General features: G+C 40.2%; 1 protein-coding gene across 1 annotated transcript in view; it reads right to left on the bottom strand.

Moving 5' to 3' along the window:
- The window catches only part of HSD17B12 (hydroxysteroid 17-beta dehydrogenase 12), an 82834-nt gene that overhangs the window by 35207 nt on the left and 19794 nt on the right, over positions 1-27833 (bottom strand). Inside the window, exons 2-3 of the mRNA XM_063398344.1 lie at positions 16253-16299; positions 11755-11830 (exon numbers count right to left, since the gene is read on the bottom strand). Coding sequence (XP_063254414.1) covers positions 11755-11830; positions 16253-16299 — 123 coding nt within the window. The remainder of the gene's footprint in view (positions 1-11754; positions 11831-16252; positions 16300-27833) is intronic.

The raw sequence follows: 27833 nt of genomic DNA, 5'->3' as shown, positions 1-27833 counted from the left end.
ATATAAATGGAAATAATACTATAAATTATATACATATTACTATACATAGTACTATAAACAGAAAACAAAAATAAATGTTCACACTACTATTCATATAAGACCCTTCCCTTCTTCGAGCCTCTAGGAAATTAGCAAAGAGCCATTACACTTAAGCTAGTTAAGCAATACACCTATAAAAAGCTGCAGCACCCTTTGTGGGCAGAGGACGCACAGCACAATGTATAAAAACATGTGAAAAGTAGAAGGCTGCCCACTGGTATAGCCAGAGGATAAGGTCTTTGTGCAGTTGCTCACACAAACATGCAAGGCTGTCTTCCCCAGCAGATACCACCAGCTGACCAAATCCTCCCTCCCCATTTCACAACACCTTTCAGGTATCCTGTAACTTTTGCACACCCTTTGCTTTGTCCCAGAACCTGAAATAGGTGGGACAATCCCCTACCTCAGAGAAAAGACTAGGAGATACACCTGAAAAAACAATTCTATGCCAAATGACAGTGCAAAGAGCATGAAGTCACTCCCGTGTAAACTTGGTCTAGTAGTAAGAGCAGAGGGTGCAGAGGAGAGCAGGTGTGCTGTGCATGAAAAAGTGGAAAGGGGAATTTCCTTGATCTTAAGGATTAACATGTTCTCAAACAGATGGGCTAGAAGAGAGAGTAGAGCACATTCCTATTTTATCTGCAAAAAAGACACTGAGATGTAGAGTAATAGAGAAAGAAGCAAATAGGCTATGTCCTTATCCAGTGTATCTAGGAGTGTCTGGGCGACTGCTGTCCAAGAGCAAATCTGAAACTCCTTAATGGAGCTTTCAGCTTGAGGACCAGGAAGTACTTGAGAGCCACGGGGAGTGAAAAGAGGGTATATGCCAGTTTTTGCAGTCACAGCTAGAGGACCTGAAAGAGCTATTGCCTGCCAGCATGTCCAACATTCCTGATGATATTTTGAATAGTGCATCTCATGTTCTGTCTTTGGAACTGGTATTTCAAATGCTCCTTATCAGGAGACTAAATATTACACCACCATGTTATCAACAGTTGTGCAACAGTCAGTCATCACCCACCCATAGGATGGGAAAGGGAATTCAGCAGATCTCCTCCACAATTCTCAATTCTGACACAAAAGTGTCCCAATCATCTCATTTACTAAAAAACTCAGGTGAGATCAGTACTGACCCTACAAATAAGTTTTAACCTAAACATTCACATGTCCAGTTAATTCACATGGTCCATATTACCTTAGCCAAGACATCTGATAACTTAGCAGGATACCAGCTGTGCTCAACAGTATCCTGGTAAACCAATAAAAGCAGACATGATCTTCTGCAATCACAGCATGATTTGAGAAGTAAGCTGTTGACCATGAACAAATTTTCACAGTTGTGGAAAGGCTGAATGAACCAACAGTCCCAACAGTGATAGAGCAGGCTGGTATAAACACTGTACAAGACAAAAAGATGAAGTGAACTTTTGCAGAAGATACTGGGATGTATTCTTCCCAAGACTCAGAGTGCAACCCAAGAACACAGACTCCAGAGGCAGAGGCACAGCACCGCCTGATGCAGTGGTCATGCAAACAAAAGCACTATGTAAGATACACAATGAAAGGGAAATATAAGTTAACTGAAAGAAGTGCCTACTTCTGCAGTGGTAAAAACTTCTGACTTCCTGAGGCATGTTCCCATTGTGCATTTCTACACAACACAGGATGAGACAGTCTGGAAACAAATACACTATTTAACTACATTCTTCACACCATCAGAAGTAAAAACACTTTCATATATAAGCCCTTGAAGGACACACTACCTTCAGTATCCTCAGAAAAGGATTCCAAATAGTGTCTGAAACCTTGGCTAAGGTGTTACTTACTCAAAATAAGCATAAAAAAAACTTACAGCCATCCTGATGAACAGCCAACAGGACAACACTTGCCTGATTTCTCATCTAAGACCATCAGTTACAACATCAGTAGGTGAAGCAAAAGCTTACTTAACTCCAAAGGCCAGATATGTCTGACTTACAAGAAACGTATCCAGTCTTGCTATGCAAGGAAAATGCTAATCTTAACTATCAGCCAAAGTAGGACACACCTTGTCTACTAAAAAGATTCACTTGCAAAATAAGACCACTAGAACACCAGCAAAAAAAAGATCACATTGTAATTTTAAAAAATAAAGCAGTGCGCTAGAAACCACAGTGGGCTACACCCAAATAATAACAAAAAGCTGTAAAATGGTTAGGAGGCAAGCATTTTTAGTTTTTTTAAAATTTGTTCTAAATTTTTTTAAGCTTGCGAATAATTCAAACCAGCAGCCCCCCTAAACTGAAATCTTGGTTGACATGCTAAGAAAATGCTAAGGAGGTTTACAGACACAGGTAAACTGGGCTTAAAAGATGGTTCCCCGAGAGGAGTGAGCTTGTGTACTTCCATGAAACAGCAGACAGACACCAGTTTGGTGGTCAGGAGAAGCAGCTCCATTTACCCGAGAGAACCATACAAAGACTTGCTGGGACACAGGAAAACTACATCCCTAATGGAATGACATTAGTTCTTGAACCACCTATTTCCAAGTAGTTTGCTACAGCAGCTTGAATTTGCACCACGAACATTGACACAAATCCAGTCAACTTTGCAACAGAGAGGTTTGGGATACAAGGCCCACACTCTGTAAGCAGGTAATGGAGATGGTTCTTTCAAGATCAAGAAAAAGAGATTAAAAATAAAAACTCTTGCTAGAACGGAAGCATCTCACCACTTTACATTCAAAGCCACATATAAATAAATACTGCCATCACAGTGATACAGTATAATGTAAGTGCTTGCAGAAACATAAACAAGTCTCACTTGGTCTTTAGCTTCAGGATGGTCAGGGATTCTAAGGAACAGAAAAATAGCTCTCCATTTTTCATCTTACAGGAAAGAACAAATTTGTTTAAGTAAGGAGAATCAACTACATCCACAAATAAAGATGCCATCTTTCCAGTAACACTGCAGTGGCAAAATTCATGCAGCACCCAGTCTCCAGCAACAGAGTTTATAACTTTTCAATATAGGTTAAGAAGCTGAGAGATGAAAGCAAAACATTAAAACTTCCTGCTTTTTAGTACTCTATCTATGCAGGACAGAAATGAGGAATTTAAGACTATAGAGTGGCTCCTGAGAGCTCTACAAAGTATTTGGTTGGTTTTATGGGAGAGCCATTCATTTTGGGAATGTATACAATTTAGGACTTTCAGAGTTCACAGAAGTAACTCGCAGTGTCATGGATGGATGGAATCTATTTTCCAGAAGTACCAAGTACTTCCAAACTGGTGATAGCAGACTGTTATTACACAGTGATATATTCACCACGTAGAAGCATGTTAAAATCAGCCAGGTATAACAAGAGCTAGTTTTTTCTGAACGTTTTGAAGGGTGTGAAACTCTGAAGTCGAATACTGATCACCTAAGAAATAGCTAAAAAGAAGCTCAGCTGCACCTGTTGCAAAGGAAGGCTATGCTGGTCCTGCATAGCTTAAGATGCCTGCCTACAATTTAACCATACTTGCTATGTTTCCAGAAGTTTTTTAAAGCATGTGCATATGAACACTTGGTCAAGCACCTAGGAATAGGTTCAATTCTTTGATTCAAGAACACATGCAGGATTCCCAGGGAATTCCTCATGTCCTGCAATACTTGCACATGTAATCTCATAGAAACAGCCACCTTTAAAAGAGTGAATATTTTTAAAAATCCAATCACATAGAACTGAAGGGCAGGTAAAAAAAATGACAGACCTTAATTAAAATGTTCTGTTAACTTTAAGTTTCAATATATACAGACATATAAAAGTCAGCTCTCACAGATGACTCCCGCTCTCCAAGCCAAAGTCCAAAAACCATTGAGCCACTGGGGTGTGTAAATTTTTAATATGTACATACAGTACTACAAAACAGAAGGAAAACACACTTTATTAATAGTTGCCTCCATTTGCTCTCGTCTGACTTCCATTACATCAAAACATATTACAATTTCTAAGACACACTAACCAAGTCAGAAACACATTCTGAGCAACACAGGATCAATCAATAAGGCCATTCACCCAAATATTACGCTCGGCATTGTAAGCTTTTCTAAATCAAGCGTGTTCTAATTACCAAGCTAAGTAAAAACATGAACTCAAGGCGGCTGTGACGAGCAGCTGCAGAGGCTGGCAGCCGGGGGGGCTGCAGGCTGCAGCCGTGGCCATGCAGCAGCCCCCACGCACAGCCCTGGGCCCGGGCACGAGCGGCGCCCGGCAGCGCACGTGCGGCGCCCTCGTGGCGCGCAGTCGTGACTCCCAGAATAGCTCTGCTCACCGCAACCCCGAAATATCCACCTGCCTACAGCCGCACAGGGAGCCCCACAGCCCCGGCCCAAGCTGCTGCAGGGGGAAGCACAAGGTGAAGTGGGGGGAGGTCGCTATTGTGTAGCAGGCAGCATCTCAAACTCCACCTCTCCTCTTTCCCCAGCACTATTTTCAACCCCTCCAGCAAGATTTTTTTTTTTTTAATATTCATTGATGTATTTGTTTTTACTAAGCATGAAGAGAGCTATTTTTAATTTACTTAATCATTTTAGGAAGGGCATACAGACTATTTCCATACTTCCTGTAACATTTCCTCTCCCTTAACATCATTATTATTGTCTGTGACAGTGTGTACATCTAATACGTGTATACATGTAAACATGAATTTTGCATCACTTTTTGCAAATGAGGTCTAAATTCTTCAGCCATCTACTTATTAGAATGATAATTATTTTTAAAAGAACTAACACCTTTTTTTCAGATTTAGGCTCAACAGAATGAATTTCAGAAAGACCAGAAAAAATACATTGTATGAAAAATTTAGGGTCACTTACAGAGACTGAAAGGTGTCATACCATGGATTAACAAAAATAAATTGTGCCCTTACTGTCAAGCCAATTCCAAGACATTTAAGTCAGTCACTCTACTTGAATTAAAGCAAATTTAGAAAAAGAAACAAGTTCCTGGGCTAATTCAGCATTATCTTTTACAGCCCCAATTCAGCATCCATAGTAAAATGTTTGCTGTATCCCAAGTCAAGCACTTAAAAGCACAAGTTTTCAGGGTTCTCCAAAGTATTACTGGTAAGGGAAAATAATTAGTCCACATCTACCGCTCAAAGAAATAAGTATGCACCTCAGCACTGGAAGTGTGGCACATGCCTAAGGAGTTAGGCAGGCATACTTTTATCTAGCAGCTACACGATTTTGAAAATTGTTTCTTTCTCATATTCAAGTATTATGTTTTTACAAATTTGTTGTGCAGAACAAATCAACTGAGTTTCCTTTCCCTATGAAAAGCTACTAACTAGCATTTTTTCCCCTCACCACAACATATTCCTGAGAAAACACAGAAGAGATTATCACCATTTCCTCAGCAGAGAAGTCTATCAGGGATTTTTACAGCTTTGACAGATAAAAAGAACTTGATGTAATGGAACTTAACCTGCTAAAAAAGTGACATAAAACTAAAATACACATTCATGGAAGAAAGCTGCAGAAGGAAGACAGCACTGTTTGTACCACCCAGTTCTTTCTTGTGCCAGAGAGAGACTATTCCCTGCAGTGACACTTAAAAGGCCTAATTTTAAGTCTCTTAAATATAGAGCTTCCACCAATTGGCTTAAACCAGATTTGCAAATCAGACTTTCAGCCAGTGCGATGTGAAAACAACCCAATACTTATCTTTTCAGGCGATGTTCAGCTTATTTTACACTGAACATGATAAGCAAGAGATTGCAGCTTACACGTTCACATGTTTAATAGCCCAGAGACTGACACAACGGCTCGTGTTCTGGCATCCCTGAAGGCTTATGTTACAAATAGGTTGGTAGCAGAGACAGGCATTAAGTTTCTGAGTATTACAGAAAATGCAATGTAGCCCCCACACCACTACTGGCAGGCAGAGGCAGCAGTGACCCCAAATGTTTGAAGGGAAGACAATTCCTGGTTGTTAAAGTCTGGGTTTCAAAAGTACCAAGGAAGTCACCTGCCTATTGATCCAATTACCCAACAAGTAAAACTTAAAGACTCAAACCATAGGGTTCCAGAGTTAGTCCTAATCCTACAGGCACAATATACAGAGTATGTGAGGAGAGGAAGAGACAAGGAAACCCAAAGTACCTAATTCACATTTAAATAACCTTCACATGTTTCTTTCCCTTGGATTTTCTGGGTTTACAGACTATTAATAAATACTCCACAGAAACACACCGACAGTGAGGTTCACAGCAAAGCACCTTCTTTCTGGAAGTGGCTCACTCAGTCCTGCCAGGTGTGAAAACCATCTCCTAGAGCTTGCCAGCTCAGCTGCTTTGTGAAACCTGTAACAGTGACCAATAAACTTCCTGGTTTTCATCCTTAAAACCACCTGTGATGTGGTTTGTTACCCCATATGCTGACAGATGATATGGAAACAAAGTCCTTCTGCAAGGATATCACCAGTCATCTGCAGAACATTTTACCTGTGGCTTGTCCTACCAGATTGCTGCCTCAAAACTCTTAAGAGGTGAAGTAGTTACAAGAGTGCATCGTGTAGCTTGCAGAACATCTGTCAAGTGTTCCTCTCTAAGTATTCTGCTCATTTCTTTTAAATGAATCCAGGCAAAATGTCACTGAGAAAATTCAAAAGATGATAAACAGGGACTAAGCGGGGAAAAAAAATCCAGCCAGAAGCACAGAAGCAGAATTCTTCTTAAAGAAGAAAAAAAATCACCAATTAAAAATAAGCTCCCTTTCAAACGGCTCTATCTTTTACATCATGGTTCATCTATTTAATTTATTAACAAATTAATAAAAATTAATTCAGTTTGAATCCTTTTTCCGCTCTCTACAGTACCTGCCAACTGCTCCTTTAGTAAGTGGCTCACACAAGGCAAATCCAAGAGAACTTCCTTCACTTTATCCAAGGGAAACTTTCTTCAGAAATTAAATCCAAGAGCTCATTTTGAATCAAAGACCCTCACACTGCAACTTTATGTGAAAAGCGACTTCTGTGCATCAAAACAAGTTAAAATATTAGAAGCCATTTTGTTGAGTTCAAGAAATATACAGGAATTTCAAGTATGTCAAGCTGAACCTGGCTCAGAGAAGGCTGCAAACACATTCATTTAACTTAAAATAGATCACAAAAGGTCAGAATAAATGCCGGATTCACTTAGTCTTCAAGTTAAGCTCAGACAAGTGAACCTTGTCATTTCTGTGCAAGAAAAGTAAAAAGACGTCCCCTTCCTCTCAGAGCTTGCCTACCTTTCAACCTCCTCTGTTAAACACAAATATTCTTACTTGCCAGCTCCCAAATGTGAGGAGGATTTGTGGGGTGCAGCAGGCAGGAAATCTGAGTGCAGGGCAGAGAGGAAGGAGGCAGGTGCTCCACGGGAGGTGCGGGCGAGCCTCTGCAGGGCTCAGAGCTGCCAAGGGGCACGGCCCATTTGTTGCAGTGGGTCATGGTAAGGGATGGGACACAAGCACAGGGGTCAGCATCAGAATGCTGCCCACAGCCTGGTTACCAAGAAAGCTGAAGAAAACTGTAAAACCCACCTGCCTAGGAAACAGGGAAGAAACATTTCTGGGTTTGGCACCACGTCCCATTTTTGTACTCAAAAATCATGCCAAAGTAATAAGAAAACAACAGATCCTGAGTATAAGCATGACAGCTATCAATTTATAATGCCCAAAATCTTGGGCTTAGAGAGTAGCTCAAGATCAAACTACCATGACCAAGAAACTTAGATACATTATACACTGGGCTGAGGAAATGTATTGGAATGAAATAGCTACTTAGATATAATTCCAAAAAATCCGTATTTCCTTATAGAAGAAACTTGTCTTTTCTTATAGACATGTAGCAGAATCAAAGTTTTGGACATTAGTTCCCAAATAGTATGAAAAGCTTACAATGTATTTCAATTAAATGTTTATTTGTGAGAATACATTGGAAAAACAATTGATTTCTCTCAATTCAAACAATTTAATTGAAGACAATTTTATCATGAGGGTGATGTAACATTAAACCAGCAACTTTAACACAGTAAATAGGAATTTCCTTTCATTATATACTAACTGATGACAAACTCAAAATCTGCCATGTTGCTTTTATGCACTCACCCACAAGTAAGTAGCTACTTAGACTTGTAAGTAGAAACACTTGCAAACAATAACAGTTTTTTCCTGGCTCTTGCAGCTCATGCTCTATTCCACGACCTGTCCTGTGAAACTGCCAGCTAACAATGGACACCAATACCAAACTATTTCAACAATTTCCCTATAGACAAACTGAAAGATTTTCCTTGCTTGTTTTTCTGCCTGCAAATCCATGGTTTGAGAACCAACTGCTGGCACAGAGCACCTGAGATGTCTTGGACCATGCTCATTATTAAATACAGCAAATCAAGGAACAGATTCATTATGTGGCACTCAAACAATTCCATTCACAGAGAAATTTTCTTTCTGATCCTCCTCGAGCCTTCAGAAGTGTTTAACAATGCAATGCAGCAGACACTTCAGAAAAGTGGTGGAACAGTGAAGCAGCATGAACTAAACTAGACAAGCATTTTTTACAGTGACCTTAATAATCTGTGCTTGTGCATGACAACTTGATTAGAAGATCAAATATACTTCCATAAAACTTATATAATTCCTCATAAAGGTTGTCCATGACGACTGAAGAGGAAATTCTAAATTTTTTCTTCTGTCAGTGGCAAATAATCTATTTCTTAGGGAACAGAAAGCAGAATTTCTCTTTCATGGCAAATCCTACACCACCTAAGTACTCTATTAAAAACAAATAGCTTGAAAACATAATGAAAAATCTTCTAAAGTCTATAACAGTTTGTAATTAACCCACTAATTTTTGTTGCTCAAACTGAGCTGCACATTCAGAACATCTGGCATTCCTGTAGCATCAGTTCAGCCACTTTAATGTGCATATGCACATTAAAAAAAATCAGCTCCAGGTCAGCTGGCATTTAACATGCAGAAAGACATATCAGTATTTCCCTTATGATGGTGGTTATACAACTTGCATTTTGTAAATAGATGTCACTCCTAGTAGAAGCCTACCCTGTGAGCAGAAGACTCTTCTGAAATAGAATGAACACACCTGAGCCTCAAAAGCCTCTTATTCGTGGCAGACTGCAGCTATCCATTCAGTAGGATAATCATGAGGCTGATTAGTGAAAAGGAGGAGGAAACCGAAAACATGCACAGAATCACACAACTCAAAGAACTGGAATTAGTTAAACAGCCATTCTTCCTTAAAGAAGAGTAGCAAGCTCATGCCAATTTGAAGAACAATGAACCACCATAAAGAAGTTTAAAGCTACCTTAGAAGCCTGCAAGGGAACCATTCAAGTAGTTACAGCCTTAGCATTAAAAAAGTCACCCTTTCACTTATATATGACAACATCTGAGCAGACTGCAGAGACCACATGAGACTGAATACAAGACAATTCTGCCCAGCTAAAACCTAGCAGGATCTGAAAGTGCGACTCAGGCTTGCTTCATCATGCAGACTATCCTAATCCTTCAGTATATCCCACAATGAACAAGGCAGAGTTTTCAGTAGCTCAGACTTTGCAGTGTTGTCAAAAGAAGCGTTCTGAAAACCCAGCGTGAGTCATCTCCTTTCAGAACGGTTTAGAAAAGGAAGCAGAAAAAATGTTTGGGTGAGGCCTAAGAGTAATTATGGATTACAGCCGGCTTCACATAGGTACAGGTACCTATTTTTTTCATCTGAGACCCTCCCCCAGCAGCTATCATGTAAAGTGCTGAAGCTCAAAGCAGTAGATTTTTCTGTCTTGTCAGCATCATGCTAAATTGATGGGAGAAAGAGATACCCAGACTGTTACAGAAAGGGTTATGACCACTTTCAGGAAGCTTGTCACTTCATGCACAGGCGTTTGATTCCAGAACAAGATTATTTGTAGATACTTCTTTCATTTATAGTTTGACTTAGCAAAACTACTTTATGTAACGTTGCTAGAAACGTGACTGCACATGCCCACACATGCAGCAAACTATCATCCAGCTACTGCAGTGAGCCACCAAAAAACACCACCTTGCTGTAGCGTCTTTGTGTGCTGGCAGCCAGCATCAGCAGTCACACAGCTGACCTGGGCAGTAACACCCATTCTGCTGCATTTACACTGGCACTGGATGGATCAGAGCGTCACAGATAGGTCCAGACACTGCAGTGACACCCTTAAATGCAGGATACTAATGAACAATCCCAATTACTTCCAAATCAGTGAAGACAAAACTTGATTACAGCTTTGCTCTAAGAAGGAATGCTCTCTACAACTTAAAGATATGCACAGAAAAAAATAATTTTCTGTCTAGAAAACAGTTTCATATGCCATCTTACACTGGACACTAAAATCAGAAATAGTGACATTTACATCAGAACTGTATGCCCAGACTTTCACAGATCTAGTACAACAGCTACTGTTTAGCAAGTTGAGGTCCTTGAGTCTTTCAGTCATCCTCACTTTCACTCAGCAGTCCCTTACAAGATGGTACAGGACAACATGTTGATGATTGACTTAGGGGATTATGGTTTATAGCAGTGCCACTAACAAATTCACAGAAATTTTTAGTAAACTTAAGCCAAAATTATACATTTATAACCTTGGAAAGAGCGCAGTTCTTACCATTATCTGCATTATGTACACAAATGATATTAGAAAGCCTAAGCAAGACAAGGGAGGGTGACATAGAAGCATCATCTTAAAGGTTTCTTTGCCCAATATCTTTATGCTGAGAAACCTGCTTCATAGCATACAACTCCTACTCCTGCTTATCAGAACCTTTTCACATTGTTACATTTCTCACTTTATCTTGACATACTCTGCACAAAACTAATAACCTTGTGTGAAATATGCCTTAATAAAAGAGAGATAGATTAGAAGAGGAATTCTTGTGGGTTAGATTATACTTTGCTCTGATTGGAAAATCATTTGTCAGCATGAGACTTGAGGAAGCTTTTTCCTAACTGATCCTGTACAAACATCCATTTAGGATTGAAACACTAAAGTTGCTCCCTTGTTTTTCCATTATGGCCATTTACTACACAGTTACTGAAGAAACAATCCTTAATAAAGGTTCTTAAACACATTAACTCATTCTATATAGTCTGATGACTATGAACACTTATCATCTCAGAAGATCTTACAGGTCTTTAATCTAATTTTTGAGTAGTTTATTCAAACAAAACAAAAAAGAGGGAGGAGGGGCAAGCTACCCACAAATTTGTATACTTGGTAAGACAGCAAGTAACATCAGGAAAATGGTTTGAACAGCTTCTAGTTGCAAAGAAACCACCCTTATGGCTGGAGCCCATGAAATCAAACTTGTTCAAACTGAGGGAATATTCAGATGGAGAAATGACTGCACGTTTCTTGCCTTACTATGATTTTAGCTAATACTACATGAATAGGTGGTATTTCAGTCTTGTAAGCTGTTTTTATGGAAAACTAACAGTTTTAGGAGTACTTATTCCAGAACTAAGCCCTATTGTTCTCAGAAGTTAAATATGAACAGCTGTAAAATTGATCAGCAAGGCCTTTACCACTTCTATCTGTAACATTTGCACTGTGCACAAGAGCAAACCCTTTTCAAAATCAGAGCTGTATATATTAGCATGTATGAAATTCATGTGCAACTGCATTTACTTGTAAGCATGCCAGTGAAGTTTTGGGAAGAAGTTTTACTCACTTATTTCAGTAGAAACCTGGTCCAGTTTTTCTTTTGACCTACTGATTAGAACCACCTTCATTCCACGTTTTGCTAACTGCAAGAAAACAAAACAGGAGACATTAGAATAGTCATAAGTCACTTCCAAGTTAGTATCCTAATCAAAGGAATTGCAAAATCATCAAACATCACAATATATGACCAGCAAGTCTGAAAAAAATACAATTTTAAATAGTGGCACAAAGGGGAAAACCAGGACAAATACTTCCATGTTATTTCTCACTTAATTCCCTTCACACCACAGTCAATTTATATAGCTGGATAAGCAAACTTATAACATAGAAAACAAAAAGTAGATATTTTACAAAACTTTTACACTACCTCTGCAAGTCAGAGCAAAGACATTAATTATCCATTATCAAGTTTAACGTGCCAAGTTAAGATATCCACCTGCAACTCAGTACTTCCTCCCTATAGTAAGACTCCACTCTGACTCTGTACTACTCATAGGTACTAAGATTAATTTACTTCTGAAACTCTTTTAGCAAAGTTATCTGTGGAACTTAAGCTGTGCCCAGAGCATACTCCAGTCATCAAATCAGAGCTACCACTGCAGATTTAAAAGGGGCTCCAACAACTCAATTAAAAAGTGTCTACACAGTTATATATCTGAATTACTCTAAAATGAAAATTATGTTTGTGGCTATTACAAGTAGAAACAATATATCTATCCACAGTTCAAAGTAGCACTGCCATTCAGACATTTAAGACCTATGTATAAAAATATGCACGTTGTCATTGCTCCAATAAAACTCCTTCACTGCCTTCAGAAGCTGATGACAATGGGTCTTCTATTAAATTTTAAAAAAAACACAACAAAAAAAATCCCAACCAACCAGCAAAACACACAGACACAAAAACCTCAAAACACCACATCATTGTAAAGCAACAACCTGAACTGGCTCCATGGCATCTACTTTTCCAGCAGGAGTATGCAAAGCAGCAGTAGTGATTCTGTCAGAGAGAGATATGGCAGGGCTCATCAGTGAACTCCATACTTTACTCCCAGACGTGATCTCTAAGCAGTAGAAATCTCATACTGGATCTCAGGAGCATGGAGTGAGGTGTGGTGAAACCAAAGACGCCATGGGAATCACCAGCAAACAGCTGCCAGGTTCAGACTTACGGGCAACTTAAGCCTTCTGCTCGAGGAAATGATGTGACGTTACAAGAATTACTGTCTAAAACGGATGGACACATCCAGCCACCTGCACAGAAGCACCTGCCTCACTGGAACATACTTTACATGAAGCCCACAGTAGGCTTGGAAGGCACCAGGAAGAAGGGAATAGCACTCTCATTCCACAGGATCAAGGCAGTGAAGGCCTTGATTACCTAACCCACTAGAATAATCTGACAGTAAATGAGTCAGAATCCAAACTAACTGTGGCACCATGAGGCAAAAAAGCCCCAGAGATCTTCCTCATGGATGCAAAGCTCCAGACTGACAACGGAACAGTTCACTCTCAGCAATCTTGACCTTTGGGGTCTCAGTATGCTTCAGTATACATACACCTGGGCTTCATGGAAAAGTATTCAGCTGTACTTGTCTCAAAAGCCAAGGAAGTAAAGTGATGCCAATACATCCAGTCAGCGGAATCTCACCACATTTAGAGAATTTCCACCACAAGGGTGAGCTTGAGAGAAATCTCTGCTATGTTCACACTAAAGGGATGCAGTCTGAGAAGTACATGTGAAATCGGAAATCCCTCTGCAAGTGGAGTTCTAAGTAGAGAGCACATCAAACAGCCAACAGAAGACCCTGTAACTAGGAACAAACATCACTAAGAGAAGTAACCAGACTTGGAAAAGATACAGCACTGGAGACCAAGTCCAATTTAGGTGCTTGATGAGCACTCTGCCTTCACTGGTAGACCTAGTTGGTTGGAAAGAACTACAATCATCCAAAGAGATATAATGATCCCCGAGATGCCAGTTACTAATTACATTTTCATACAGGAATCAAGGAAGATCCACTTGCTTTGTAGATAAACTGTTATTGTACTTGTCCCTTTGGCCAGTATCCTTAGAGCCCTGAAAAGGCTGAATGACAAGACCTTAGAACTTAACATAAAATCTTATGTTAGCATATGTTAGCATATGTTTGGAAGATGGCCCTGTAGCCTAAGGATTGATGCAAGCAAGGGTCACCATTCTAATGGAGCTGATTAATGGAGGTGTTTGATTTCTTTAAATGCCATGTTAGTGACTGCCACACTTTCCACTTTGGTAACAAAACACAGCTGCTGTTTAAACCCCTTCTCTCCAGGATGGAAAACAATGACATCAACAGCCAACGGAAGCAAGGTTAAAGCTCTTGGTAGAGTAGACATAGCAAGAGATTCTAAAAATGCTATACTAAACAGACGTGCATAGTAGACTATTGCAGAGTATGCAATGGGATCACAACCTCTAGTTTATCACTAGCACTCAAATACAGCTAAGATTGAATTCATACTAATGACTTTCAAAAGCAAACAGAAGATAATGGTAGAGGGGCAATGAATATTGACTCCTGACCATATTTTCAGAACATGAAACCTTCCACAAAGGAGTGATCTAGCAATGGTAAGGATATCAGCACTGGGCAAAGATTAAAGGTCTTAATACAGCAAGAGTGAAAATGTAAAAACAGTTCTTTGCTTGGAAAAGGAAAATAATCTACAGAGCAGAGTATAACCCAAGATTCCACACACTCATAAAGCTCATCCATCACTTTCCAGTGAGACCATATCGAACTTTCAAAGAGGCAGTTCTCAACACACAGTTACAATTCTCACAAATTCCTCCAAGGAAAAGGAAGTTGTCTACATAACTATAATCACAGTCATCAGGGCCCAAGCAGCCATATGCCAGTGGAATTTATAGTAGACAGAAGGGAATTTTTAGTAGAAAATCAAGCCTCTGCTGGCAGCCTTCTGAAGTTATCTCTAAAGATTGAGATGTCTCTTCAGGTATTCCACATTTCACTCTACATCCACATTTGACTTTATCAAGTATTCTTCATCCATCTAAGCTGTCAAAGGATGGATTTGAGTTTTATTCTAAATAAATACATAAGTAACAATACTAAATACAACGCATGAACAGTGTGTTTTATTCTGTAGCCCAAGAATGAGTATCTGTACCTTTGGGGTGCTTTTCGTATGCTCTGTGTTTACAGCAACCACTGTGAGGTAGCTGTAATAGACATGATTTTCCAACAGTATCTCATACTTATGATGGCTTTCCTAATGGGGGTTTGAATGCAGGAGTCAGCCAGCAGCAGACATTCATGCTCAAAAGCAGCCTAGTTTTTAAAGACATTACACAACATAAAGCAAACTGTAGTTTTATTCACCCACTATTTTAATATATAGATCCTGAAACTAATCTCCCATGATGTTCAGGGGGTATTTCCCACACTAGAGGACTTCCTCCTGATAAAGCTCTGCTGTGGACACAGCGAACTCCTTCCACTTTGTCTTGACAGTTAAAATTAAGTGTTGCATCATTTTCTTCAGTACCATGTACCTGGGATATCTGGCATGTATGAGCTGTGACCAACATGCCAGGACCAGACGCTGCTGGCACCAGGCTTCATTCCTTTTGCAGCCAACTCCCCTTTCTTGAACCAATATTATGAGGTACTACTTCCCACAAAGTAGAAAGAAATTTGGGGGCTAGGGGTGCAGGTGGCAGGGCAAGGCACATCAGGATGACAGGAAACCCGAAGGACAAGGACTAGTCATGGAAAGGAACACCACTTTCCCTGTGGGCTTTGCAAAACAAAAAACCCAAGGAAAAGGGAATCTCCCATACAAAATCATGCTGGTGTTTCAGAAAACACAAAAATGAGCACAGACAGCCTCGCTTTGATACTAATGCTGAGTTTAGAGTTATTTTTGCTATAAATTGTTGTAGTCAGCACTATTTGTCATTATGTTCTCTGGGTTTATAGGCTAAATTCTGCTATACTAACAGGCATTTTCTATCTTAAGCAATACATCCCAGTATATGAAATATATTTGGAGCCCACATATCCATCAAGAGCAAAAGTACAGTAGAAGAGATAAAGGTAAAACCCAGCTTCAGACACTTCATGAACTAGAGGAAATAATTGGAACATACTGCTGGCAGCTGTAAATGCCATTTAGTCAGTGCTTGGAAATACCAAAAGGAAATACCAAGGGCTGAGAAAGCTAAAATTCTTTTAAAAACTCAAAAAAGTTAAAAATAAAAATTGAAGAACAAAGTAAGAGCTGAAAATATAGTTCACAAGTAAAAGAAACTAACAAGAGACTAACAAAAAGAGATACGACTTTTGGCTGGTTAGCAGAGGGAGGCAAGGTACAAGACCTCTTTCTCCACAGTTATCTATGCTAAGATAAGGTGAGGAGATATCATATGCAGTTTGACAGAGACAGCTTGACATATTGCTTAGAATCAAGACAGACTTCCAAGTGGTAAGAATTCTTACCTCTCCTGCATAGGCTTTTCCAATCCCATCAGTAGCTCCTGTGACCACTGCAACAACAACAAAAAAAGGAAAAATCTACATTAGTTGCTTCACAGAAGTAACTGGAATGGGTGTGTTTGTTTCTAGGCTATTAAAGTACTTATTCTAGACAGAAACACATCAAAGTCTCTAGAATAGGTGTACAACTTTTACAAAATCACTTAAAAAACTCACGCTAAAACCTTTCCATAGGTAAGAAAGGAGAGAAAGATGGAGTTAGGAGCCAAATGTGTTTCAAGAATCAAGTTCAGCACCCCTTCTCAAGCCAGTCCTCTGTCCCAATATACTTCTTCAGAGGCATTGTGGACTAAGAGAGATTTCCAAGTCCTTTAACTAAAAAAAGCTGATTTATAACTATTAAACCAGCTGCCAACTGAGTTTTAAGTATACAGTAAAACAAAAGCTATCTCCAGTCCTGTAAGCATCCAAGAAAAGCAATTTTAGGACACGGGCAACAGCTCTCTGTTAGTGTTCCTCCAGCAGATTTCAGATTCCTATGACCACATTTGCTCACCAGCAGCAAGCATGAGTGACTGATCCAGGCATCAGTTGCAAGCTGGGCTTCTAAAACTTAAACCTTCTCACCTGTGAGTGACTGGATCTGTGTCAAGCTTCAGGTCTTTCTAGGATTCTTTTCCACAAGCTGAGAAGCTGTGAGTGACTCAACATGCCATTAGTTTGACAGATTATTCCAAGGCTCTCGCCACACTAGTAGCTGATCATCTCAGTAAATAGCAATTCCTCCATACAGAAACTGTTTTTCCAACCACATTTTGTGCAAGTACATTCAGCACTACTTCTTTTCTCTCTAAGCTTTTTCTTCTCACCAAACCCAATGCCTACACCTCGACATCCTTACATTTTTAGCTCTCCTGTCTAACCTCATTTACCTGTCTCTGCTCTCACTCTCCAAGCAGCCACAGAACACACTGGATTTTTTCTGTCTGTCCTTTTATCACATCAGAACAGCTTGGTTTGTGCTTCCATTGCTTATCACTGAATGTAACCACAGCCAAATAAATGGACTTGTTTGATGTTTCAGAACAGGGAACTGGGAGTGTTGGTTTAACTCTGAGGTCAACCTCTACCTGAATGGAACTCACAGGAGAGAGAGGTGTTGTCTGGCACTGGGATTCAGCAGTAACTTCCCTTCAGAGCACCGGAAGGAGATGTGTTTGCAGATGATTTGATTAGTTACAGCTTGCAGATCCCCTCTAACAGTTGGCATGCAAACTGCAGTCAGAATATTTCTGTTTGAGTAAGAACAGCTAGGAAATGCTGTAACCCTTTCAGTCTCTGTGCCTGCTATCTATAAATAAGTGGATGTAACAACAAAAGATGAAACTGTTCGCGAAGGTTCTATCTGAGTTTGAATGGTCCAGCAACAATTCAGTGACAGGCTAGAAGGAAAGATCCAGTCATATCCCTGATTTAAGTGAAATTCACAGATGGCCACAGATGAAGGTACATGCATATGTTTACCCTCTCCCTGGTTTTAGGGTTTATTTGCAAGATGCCATAACTCCAGCATGGTAAGGATATGCATACTGCACACATGGGATGCTCCGGCTGCTGCACTGTCAGTGCCAGGGAATTTTATTGAGAAAACCAAGTGTCTGTCACACTGCTTTGCCACTTCCCATCCAGCCACCATTATGGAAGTGTGAGTGACAGTTTTGGTACAGAAACAAAGCCATGTAATGAAAGGTGAAGCAAGGGTCCAAATGACCAATAAAAATTAGACTTTGGGGAAGATATCAAGAATATACTCCCAGGAGCCCATTTCCTGCAACCAAACTTACACCAATATTGTTACCCAGCCAGCCAGACACATCCCAGTCCTGCACAACAGCACCATCCCTTTAGTCCAAGGACCAACAAACTTCAGTTTCAACCTTGCTGACCTGGATTCACATTATGTATTATCACACAGTCATTGTTGCTTCAGCAAAACAATGAAGCCAAAAATGCATGCTCCATGAGGCAGGGACTCCAAAAAGCACCTGTAGCCCTTTAAAGACTTAGTAAAGTACAAGTAGTCTCAGTCAAGGATATTTACTCAATTATTGAATCTATTGCTTAGGTAAATGGTAATGGAATCAGCTGGAGCACGAGACATAAGCTGAAGATCAGGGATTTCTAACTGAAGTGTGAGTAACAGGATGGGGTTTTTTCCCTTTATAGGCCCTAATTCAAATTAAAATAATTTGTAGTCCAGAGGTTAAAGTACGCTCAGAACAGGATATGAGAAATTTAAATAAATCTGATGTACATAAAAATTACAAAATCTCATAAGGAAAAAAGAAGTGCTTGAGCCATCACCTACAGAAACAGACTCCTGGTTGATACACATCCCTGTTTTGCTTCTGCTGCAGGAAAAGGCATAGGCATCGGGATAAACTATGCAGCTAGTTTTTAAGGGAACTCCTCACAAGATGAGACTGAGCCCATCATTTAATTAGTAGTTCCATGTGAAGAAGGGTGACTGTCTCCATGCTCCCACACCACCTTGAAGAACAAACACAGTGCAAGGACTGCCTTCTAACATTTAACCTAAACCCCATTTTTTCAGGCCACACTTCACTTCCTAAGGCCCTTTGAGAGAAGCTACCTGGCTCAGTTCCCTCCCATTCAAAGCAAATGGATTGCCCATCCCGAGCTGCACTGGTGGAGAGGCCATCAAGGTTGGCACCCATGGACTGCAGTGGGGAACGTACACTAACAAAGACCTGGCCTGCTACTGAGCAGCAGCAATCCAGTTGAGCCAGCTCTGCTTACTGCCCATGTACTGGATCCTAGCCTAGTGAGCAGTTTGGAGGGTCAGAAAGGCTGCCCTGACAGGAATCTGCCACAGCAGAAAGCAAAACTTAGAGCCTACATTGTAAAAGCAGGGAGAAGAGGTAAGGTAAAGGCGACTGACAGGATCGACATCACAGAAGTCAAGATTCAGCCACCTTATCTTCCTTCACATTTTGCATCACCTAAAGCTTGTACATTAGAAAGTCACTTACAATTTTCTTATTGATTACATTCATCTCAAGCTTCCATACTGGAGAAAAATGTTGCAGTTTCAATTACTCCAAAGCTGTGTCAGTTTAACTAAATTTCTACTATCAACTTGATGTGCCCAAGCTAGTTTGACTCCAAGTGTGAATTAAGCTTTTGAATTCTGTTTCTTCTACAGACTGCCTTCCAACAAAAGTTACAAACTACTGCAGTTGGCAGAGCTTAAAGAAGGCAAAGCAAGTAGGATAGAAATAAGTTATTGTCTATACAAGAAAGCTGCACCAGCACCTAAGTGTGATTATACACATTTACTCAGTAGTCAGACTAACTGTAGTAGCTTCCCACTTCAGCCATCTGCTGTCTCTGGGAGAGAAGCAAGAGGAGTGCCCAAGCAACTTGTGTGTGAGCCCACCAAGTAAATGTTTGCCTGAATGGAAGCTTGTACTGCAGCATTAGCTAATTTTAGACAAAGAAGTCAACCCCCATCTTTGCCTTTTCCCCTACAGCCCTAAAAGTCAGGGGACAAAAAATAAGGGCAGGTATCCAGTAACACAATATACTCTGAGAGCAGCTCACTCTTAATAAATCAATATATATGCACTTGCATTGTGCTGGAGATGTTCTACCCTGTGAACTTCCCACTGGCCAGACCTTTGAAGACATGGTATTTCACAAAATAATTAATCCTCACCTGGAACAGATTCCCATCTTAAGAACCCTTTTTGAAACCAGTATATGCATAACTAGAGAGCTAACATATAGATCATCTTTTGCAAGTTCCAAAAAAACCTGTCTAAAAACTCCTGTTCTGAGTCAGAGCCCACAAAGCCTAGCCCTAGTGAGTCCAGCACACTGAAAGAAACATCTCTTGCTCTTCTAGGAAATTATATTTTGGGTAAGACTGGCATATTCATTGTTATAATTGGTGACAGATGTACATACGGTCTCATCCTCTACTTTCGGCTTTCATTTCAGTTTTGCATTGACAGTCTTATATTCCAAACCCTACACTGTTCGAAGTGGTACACAAGAAGTTGGAAAGCTGATAAAACTAAAATCACTAATCATGCTAGCCACTAGTGTACACCACATTAGAATAAATGACTGTGAACCTGCCCATGCTTTGGATGCAGTGATAGGGTGCAAAAAGAAACTGCTGATGTAGTATCAAGGTCTCCGAATAATGGGAGTAGTATGGGGCATCATCTGCTCACACTGCTGGAGGAGGTTTTGCCATATGTAGGCTGTAGATATTTCAACTACCATTGTATATATACAAGTTATCACCACAAGATTGCAAATCAGCAGTTAAATTTTTTATTACAGTATTATCCTGAATATATCACGTAATCATTTCCCTAGATCACCAAAATCTTCACCTCAGGACAGCATAGCATCTTTGCCCTAATGGCTGTGCCAGAATTTTGCTTCCCATGTGGTTGTGGGGAGAGAAGACACAAAAAAGAAATCCACACCTCCCTCTACAGACTTTTCAACTCCCACTTGGAGTTTAACTACACATCTTTGGCCTCTTACAGTGATCTCTTTAATTTAAGATACAGTTACACAGGCACCCACCATAGCCTCTACTACTAGAATAGTTACTGACAGACAACTCACAAATTCTCTATACCTTAATACCACCTAGCCAGCTTATCTCCTAATGCTTCATAGCTTTTGTCACTACACAACAGGTATGACATAATTCATAAGCATTGGCAACATTTCCTGGCCAGTACCAACTCAGGGCAACCCTGGACAAAGTTAGAAAAGCTCACCCGTCAGTGAGATGTGTCATCTTGCACTGAAAGGGAACAGCTTTCCTGTTAGTAAAAAAGCCATAGACCAAGCCTGAGGAACACATGCAACCAGAGAGTGACTTTAGTCTAGAAGAGTAAAACGACCAGTGGTACTTTAGGGGATAAAAATGTAGACATGTCTCCAAAATGGGGTAAAATATACAAATGTTTCCAACATCACTTGCATCCTTCAGAAATCCCACAGCCCATGGCTAAATGTGAGAGATAAAGTGCCACCAACAGTGTGGGGAACTCACACGATTTTTCTGCTTATAAGAAGTAACATTCACTGTGTTGCCAAATAAGAGGTCATCAAAAAACATCCACCACCTCCTAAGAGATATAATAGAGGTGTATTTCTTGCTCATAAAAAAAGGACTACCACTCCAGAGCCAGGCAAAAACAGAACCCAGCAGCCATTGGCAGTCTCTTTTCTGACTGAAGTGAGTATTCAAGGCTCAGGGAGAACATTTTTACTTGCTTCTCATGCAGCCAGGACATCTTAAAACAAAAACAAAGAGTGGTGCAGTAAAGCATGAGGCAGGCATGTAGAAATCATCTCGTTTCACAACAGGAGCAAGGACCAGTGTTGACACAGGGAGAGGGAGCAACAGCAAGCATAGAAAATTCTACTGCAGTTCTGCAGAGCAATCACGCTGAAACAAGATTATAGATTCGTGACTCCCCAACTCAAGGTTAGACTACAGTGAAAAAAAAAGCTTAAAGGGATCAAGCCTGCCTTCAGATACAAACACACGTTTTCCACAGCAAAATGAACTTTTGGGATGCCTAATGGAGATAAAGCACAGAATACTTTTATCCATATTGCCTCCAGCAAACAGCACCAGGCATCCTCCTTGCAGTGCTTTGACTACCTACACAATGAAGCCAGCAACTATTAGGCATGTTCTCTACTAGTCTCTTCAAACTACAAATGCATTTTGGTTCAGCCATTTTCCTGTTTTCATTCAGAAACACCTGAGTTTTTAGGCAATCTTTCAGAGTACTGCAGATGCACTCATGCATGTCACTACTTAGGAGGGAGAACTCAGGCCATCAGCAATGCTATTCTCCCTAGACAGATGTGGGTCCAGCAATTTGGGAATACCTACACTTTTCCTGTCAAAAAACTAAGCTAACTAACAGATTTCAAGGAGGGTGGCCTCTGATCCCCTGAGAAGTGTTCAAATTTGTTGTCAAAATGGTCACTGCAGAGCTAGTCTGGCTGCAACATCCTCCACTCACACAGAAGATCCATCCCAGTCCTGCAAGCCTGAACCCAGACATGAGCGAGGGTCTGTCACAGCACAGTACCCAGCTGCAGCACACATCACCATAAACCAGGATCCTCTGTGTACTGCTAAAGCAACAGCGTTGAGAAAAACTTCACAGCACAACTAACCTTAGCATAGGTTTAAAGTACAGCCCATAAATAACTCAAGACTCGAGATTCTTCTGCTACGAAACACAGAGGCTATATTAAGACTATGACAGCTCCTGGGGAAAACAAAAGCTGGCAAGGGGAGAAAAGACTATCCCTGCTTGGCATCAAGCAGTGCTTCATTTATTACAGATTTATATAAATCACTGGCATTTGACCAATACCAAGCTTCTAGATTATCTCCAGCCAACAAAAGTACTTCAGTCTGTGCTGGTTAAAAATATTCTACTTTTTGTCCTCAGCTTGCTAGGAATGGCTATTTTTAGTAAGACTCCAATCAACCTTATCAAAATCAAGCATCAAAAATAGACTGGAGAAACACTGGAAGCATATACTATTTTTAGCTGCTCCCTCTATCCCTGCGTTATCCACAAATTCTGACTGCACAGACCATGCATGAGTGCTTAGTTATTCCAGGCAGATCTTAGTCGTGACCCTTTTTTTCCCTGAACACCTGAATGCAGAAAACACTCGATTGATTAAAGATTAATACAGCCGCAAACCATGACAGCTGCCTTTCGTCTGAGTGCTTTTGGGGAGGGGGAGAATACAGGATGACAGAGAGCTTACATCAGTATTCCTCTTGGGGATCCATTACATGGAAAGAAAATTGCTATTTCAATTCCCTTTTGTTGCTAAAAATAGCAGCCCAAATTGATTCAAGCAAACAGGGCACCGGCTTAGCAATGCCAAATTTAGAAACCACTGAAGTCCCAAAGAGTGAACGCTAACGCAGTCTAACACATGCCAGCTCATATTTAACAAAGAACAAAGAAGATAAGCATGCCGGCTGCAAGTTAATAAGACAGCAGCAACTCCCCGCATTTTCATTAAATAAAACAGAAAACTCTGTGCAGAAAATAAGACAAACTTCACATCTATTCTCAACTAAACTGCTGAAATAGGAAGCCTCATTCAGAAAGATCTGTACCCAAGCCAGAATCCTAGAAGTTCTGTATATTCTTTTTTTTTTTCCATATAAAGGGTTTTTTCTGCACAGAGGAGCTAACACCTAATGGTCAGGCTTTGAAAAGACAGGCTACAGAAAAAGGTTCAATTCCCAAAACCAAACACTTACTTGGTAACAGCTTGTGTCTAGGAGCTAGGATTGTGGGTAGAAAAATATTCTATAAATACCACAGCACTGACAAGTTCCCATTTCACCCAGAACTACAGCAAGAAAGGGTTTTGGGCAATGTATTCTGATGATTCTTTAGATTTAAGTACTAGAAGCAATCTAGAAACTCCTACAAGAAAAGCATACTGAAGAATTCATGAAAGTCACACTCAATACTTAAGCAATTCAAGTTCCAATTGCCTCTATGGGAGCTCTCCCAGTTCAGGCTGGTTGTCTTTTATGCGCTCAAAACTCCAATCTTTGCTGTGAGGTCTTTTTTCCCTGTTAGTCAAGGGCTGCTGCATTATGGACATGGGAGCCTGGGAGGAGAGGGGAAATTCTGTTTTCCTGTTCAGAAGCCCCCACCCCATCCTTTGCTGCTTTCAAGTCTTTTGATCCAGAAAATATCAAGTGAAACCCAGATTGCCCTGAATTAAACTTTCTGCAGTAGCAAGGAAGTTGTTCAGATCACCTGCTCAAGCCAGTTCGAGTTAAGCATTTGCAAAGGCTACAGCTGCCTTGTGCTCTGTAAGAGACTACAGTAAGAGTTACTGCACAGCATTAATATTCAGCAAAAACAACCTCTCGTTTGTTCATCGTTGTGAAATACGTGACAGATGCTGACTGTCACGGCAAGCACGACCAGGCCAAAAAAACACATGCATAGAGGTCATTCAAATTACCATTTCTGGTTCTTCCTGCCTCTAGGAGGGGGTGAATACAACACGAACATTTTAAAGATCAGATAGCTCAGGACTGGCACCATCTGAAGGCTTTCAGTGTGTTTGCCACTGGAAACACACATAGATAAGTCACTTTTCTGAGAAGAAACTAAGCAGCCAGAAGAATGGCCTCTGGGTTTAGAGCCTGCAATGCTGGAAGAAGACTCTACATCAGAAGTCACTAAAAGAAATTTAAGCTTTTTTGTCCTCTTTCACTAAGTATTTGTAGCAGGCAGAAAAATAAATTCCAGTTAGCAATGTGGCAACAAAGAACCAACATTTGCAAGTAGAAGAGGATAACGAGTGATCCTGGCAAACTGTGGGCATTTTCATTTCAAGTCAAAGCTGTGCAAGGTGTCAAAATAATTGTGAGCACAGAAAAAGTGGAGACTGGTATAAAATGCAGCATTAGATACATTTTTAATCAAAAGGCAAACTGTGTCAAACTTCTAAGAGACATGATCAGTTTAGACAAGAATGAGGCTCCAGACCTATGAGGCAAAAGAAAATAAATTTTATATGATGAAACATAAGAATCTTAGAATATCATCATGGGCTTCCTGGGGAGGCAGCTACAATGGTTCAGATCAAAACTAGAATTTTATCAGGTTAAAAGCAAATGACTAGTTACACTCCTCAGGGACTGATCTCAGCACCAATCTTGTTGAGCACTCTCACCAGTGACCACCACACAAAGAAGGAAATGTTTTATGAACTTCACAGACAACCCAGCTCCTGAAAAGGATCACAGTGTCACACTGCAAAAAATTACATGGGTCTACAGACCACAGGAATAAAACATGATATTACACAGTGACACGGAGATACTGGATGTCAAGATACACACTTGAGACTAACTTTGTTTAGAGGTGAAGTGACCATTGTAAGGAATGGAAGAAAGGTATCTAGTCTTTCTATCTGATATATGATATATCAGTGTCTGCATATTGTCCTTCTGATGCAGCTATGAAGACAACTTATATAACCACTGAGGTGCTTCCTGTAGTAAAAGGAAATAATGATACACTAAGTAATTTAAATGGAAACAGCTGCAAAAGAGACTTTTTAAAAAAGGGCTGCTACGATGATTTAGAGTTAGCTGTTCTAGGAGATGAGTTTAAAAGGGTTTTGTTTGCTCTTCATAAGCTCCCATAGGGTAATCACCAGAAAAGGAGAAGTTTAGGCTAACATTGGGAAGGCAATATAAGTTGGTTGTTTATGACCAACTAGAAATCACTATATCTCAAAGAAGGAAAAAAAACCCTATTTCTGACTCTGAAGAGCAGAATAAGAGTAAGGAACCTGACCTGCTGGAAGAGATTTCAGATGTAGGTCAAGCCAGAGCTAACTCTGGAAACAGAGCTCCAAACTTGCAACAAGAATCTGTTCATTACAACCCATTTAATGGATCAGACAGAAAATGGGAAGCAAAATAAGCCTGACTAATTTATTTATTGTTTTCAATACATTCTGTGGACTGTACAGTTCTACACTTCCTCAGGGCATCACAGAAATTACCCTTCCTCCCCCACCATCTCAACACAATCTGACTTCTAGAGGGTGTCTGTTCATCTCCTCATGAGAAAGAGGCCAGGTGAAGTTGGCAATACGAAACAAAAACAATATGTGAGTCACACACACAGTGGTCCTAACAGAGCAGAGACTCTGGTTCCATGAAGCATTGGAATGAGGAAGGGGTTCCCTCTTGAACCCCTTATTCTGCTGGCAGTAACTCAAACCATTTTGCTCAAGCACCTCCCTATTCACAGTGAGGACACCAGTCTCCATTTGGGGCATGAAAAAAACCAACACCACCACTAAAAATGGCTTTTTAAAGATCAGATCGTGGGCATGAAATTGGTGCAGTGCTAAATACAACCTTTTCTCTGCACCTTTGAAACACTGTTTGACCTTTCACAGCTTCATGACTAGGACCTGAACTATTTGCAGTTACACAAAACACAGTCTTGAAGATTTTTAAATGAAGGTTGGGGTATATTTCAAGCATAAATGCATCATTCTGTATGAGCTTGGCACATCCAACGAATCAGGTCATTAGGAAAAAAAAAACCATGTTAGCATTCACCTGTTCCTTTGCCTTTGCACACATCCAACCATTTGTACTGGACGCAAAGGCAAAAAAACCAACAGAGTGTAGACGAGCTTTCTCACAGCATAACCATTTTATCCCAAGAATAGCTCTTCCAGCTCAGAACAGAGATGCAGCTAACCCAAGACATGGTCTCTGGTAATGATCAGCGTACTGAGGTACTGAGGGGACATTTTGAGAAGTCAAGTATAATGATACCTTCTCCAGGATGCTCTCTCTGTCTCCAGCTTGCATCTCTGCAATTTAGGGAACTACAGCTGGTGATTTTGGACAAATCCACAGGAGTCAAAGCTATTAAGGTATTTTAGAAGTTTAGATTATATTTAGATTTATTTATCTTTATATTTAGATTTAATCCCTGTAAAGTTTTAGCATGTAATACAGACTGTAACAAGAAGCCACCCATCTGAACTACATCCTACATGGGACAGTATCATATCCTTCTGTTCTTTTTGAAACTCATCTGCCACTTTGGGATTTAGTGCTTTCTCCACTAGCTCTTGATCATGGCAAGCAATGACAATGTTCACTTTGCTTAACTTTCTCTCCGTCCTTTAAACTGATGAAGTGGATTTTCAAGTTTTTTTGTATATTACTAAACAGGTAAATCTAACAGATAGAACAAAATTTATAAGATTAGATATTTAGGAAACCCTTTGATGGGAGCCTCTATCAGAATCCTCTTGGACTACAGGTTTGCAGATAGCAAATTAAATTTTAAAAATTAAGAATATATAAAATACCAAACTAACCATAATCCACATAATAGAAAAAACATGTTCCTTTCCTACTCCCAGAATTAAAATCTTCATTTCAAATGTAAGTTACAGAGCAGAATCTCACTGCATCAACAATATACCAAAAATAGACAAACTGGGAAGCACAGAAAGACTATGGAGACTCTCAGGAATATACTCTCACAACACAGCTTGCCAGCTTTCAGCTGAGAAGCCCATCCAAATCTCAGTAGCTCCTCAAAACCACTGGGTGCCTCCATATGGAGCCTCCTGAAAAGCTAAGGAATGCCTTGGAGATGTACATTCATCCAGCCTTGCTCTCACCCAACAAATCTCTTTGCAACACAGTTCCTGAGAAGGAAAGCAGAGAGCTGCTGCCTCATCTCTTCTTCCTATAATACTCCTTCAACCTGAATATCATTACCCTTTATGATATTTTAGGCCTAGTCTCCAATCCTTAACCAATTATTTACAATGTGGTTTCAAACCCATCAGAGTCAAAATAGATGAAGGAAATTAAACACATGGACTACTTCATTTCTTCTGGAATACCACCTACCACTTTACTTTCCACAAAGCCAGTTCCTTAAGGTTTCCAAATTCTGATATG

The sequence above is a fragment of the Prinia subflava genome, chromosome 5 (assembly GCF_021018805.1).
Source record: "Prinia subflava isolate CZ2003 ecotype Zambia chromosome 5, Cam_Psub_1.2, whole genome shotgun sequence".
Classification (NCBI taxonomy): domain Eukaryota; kingdom Metazoa; phylum Chordata; class Aves; order Passeriformes; family Cisticolidae; genus Prinia; species Prinia subflava.
This window is presented reverse-complemented; position numbering and strand designations above follow the sequence as displayed.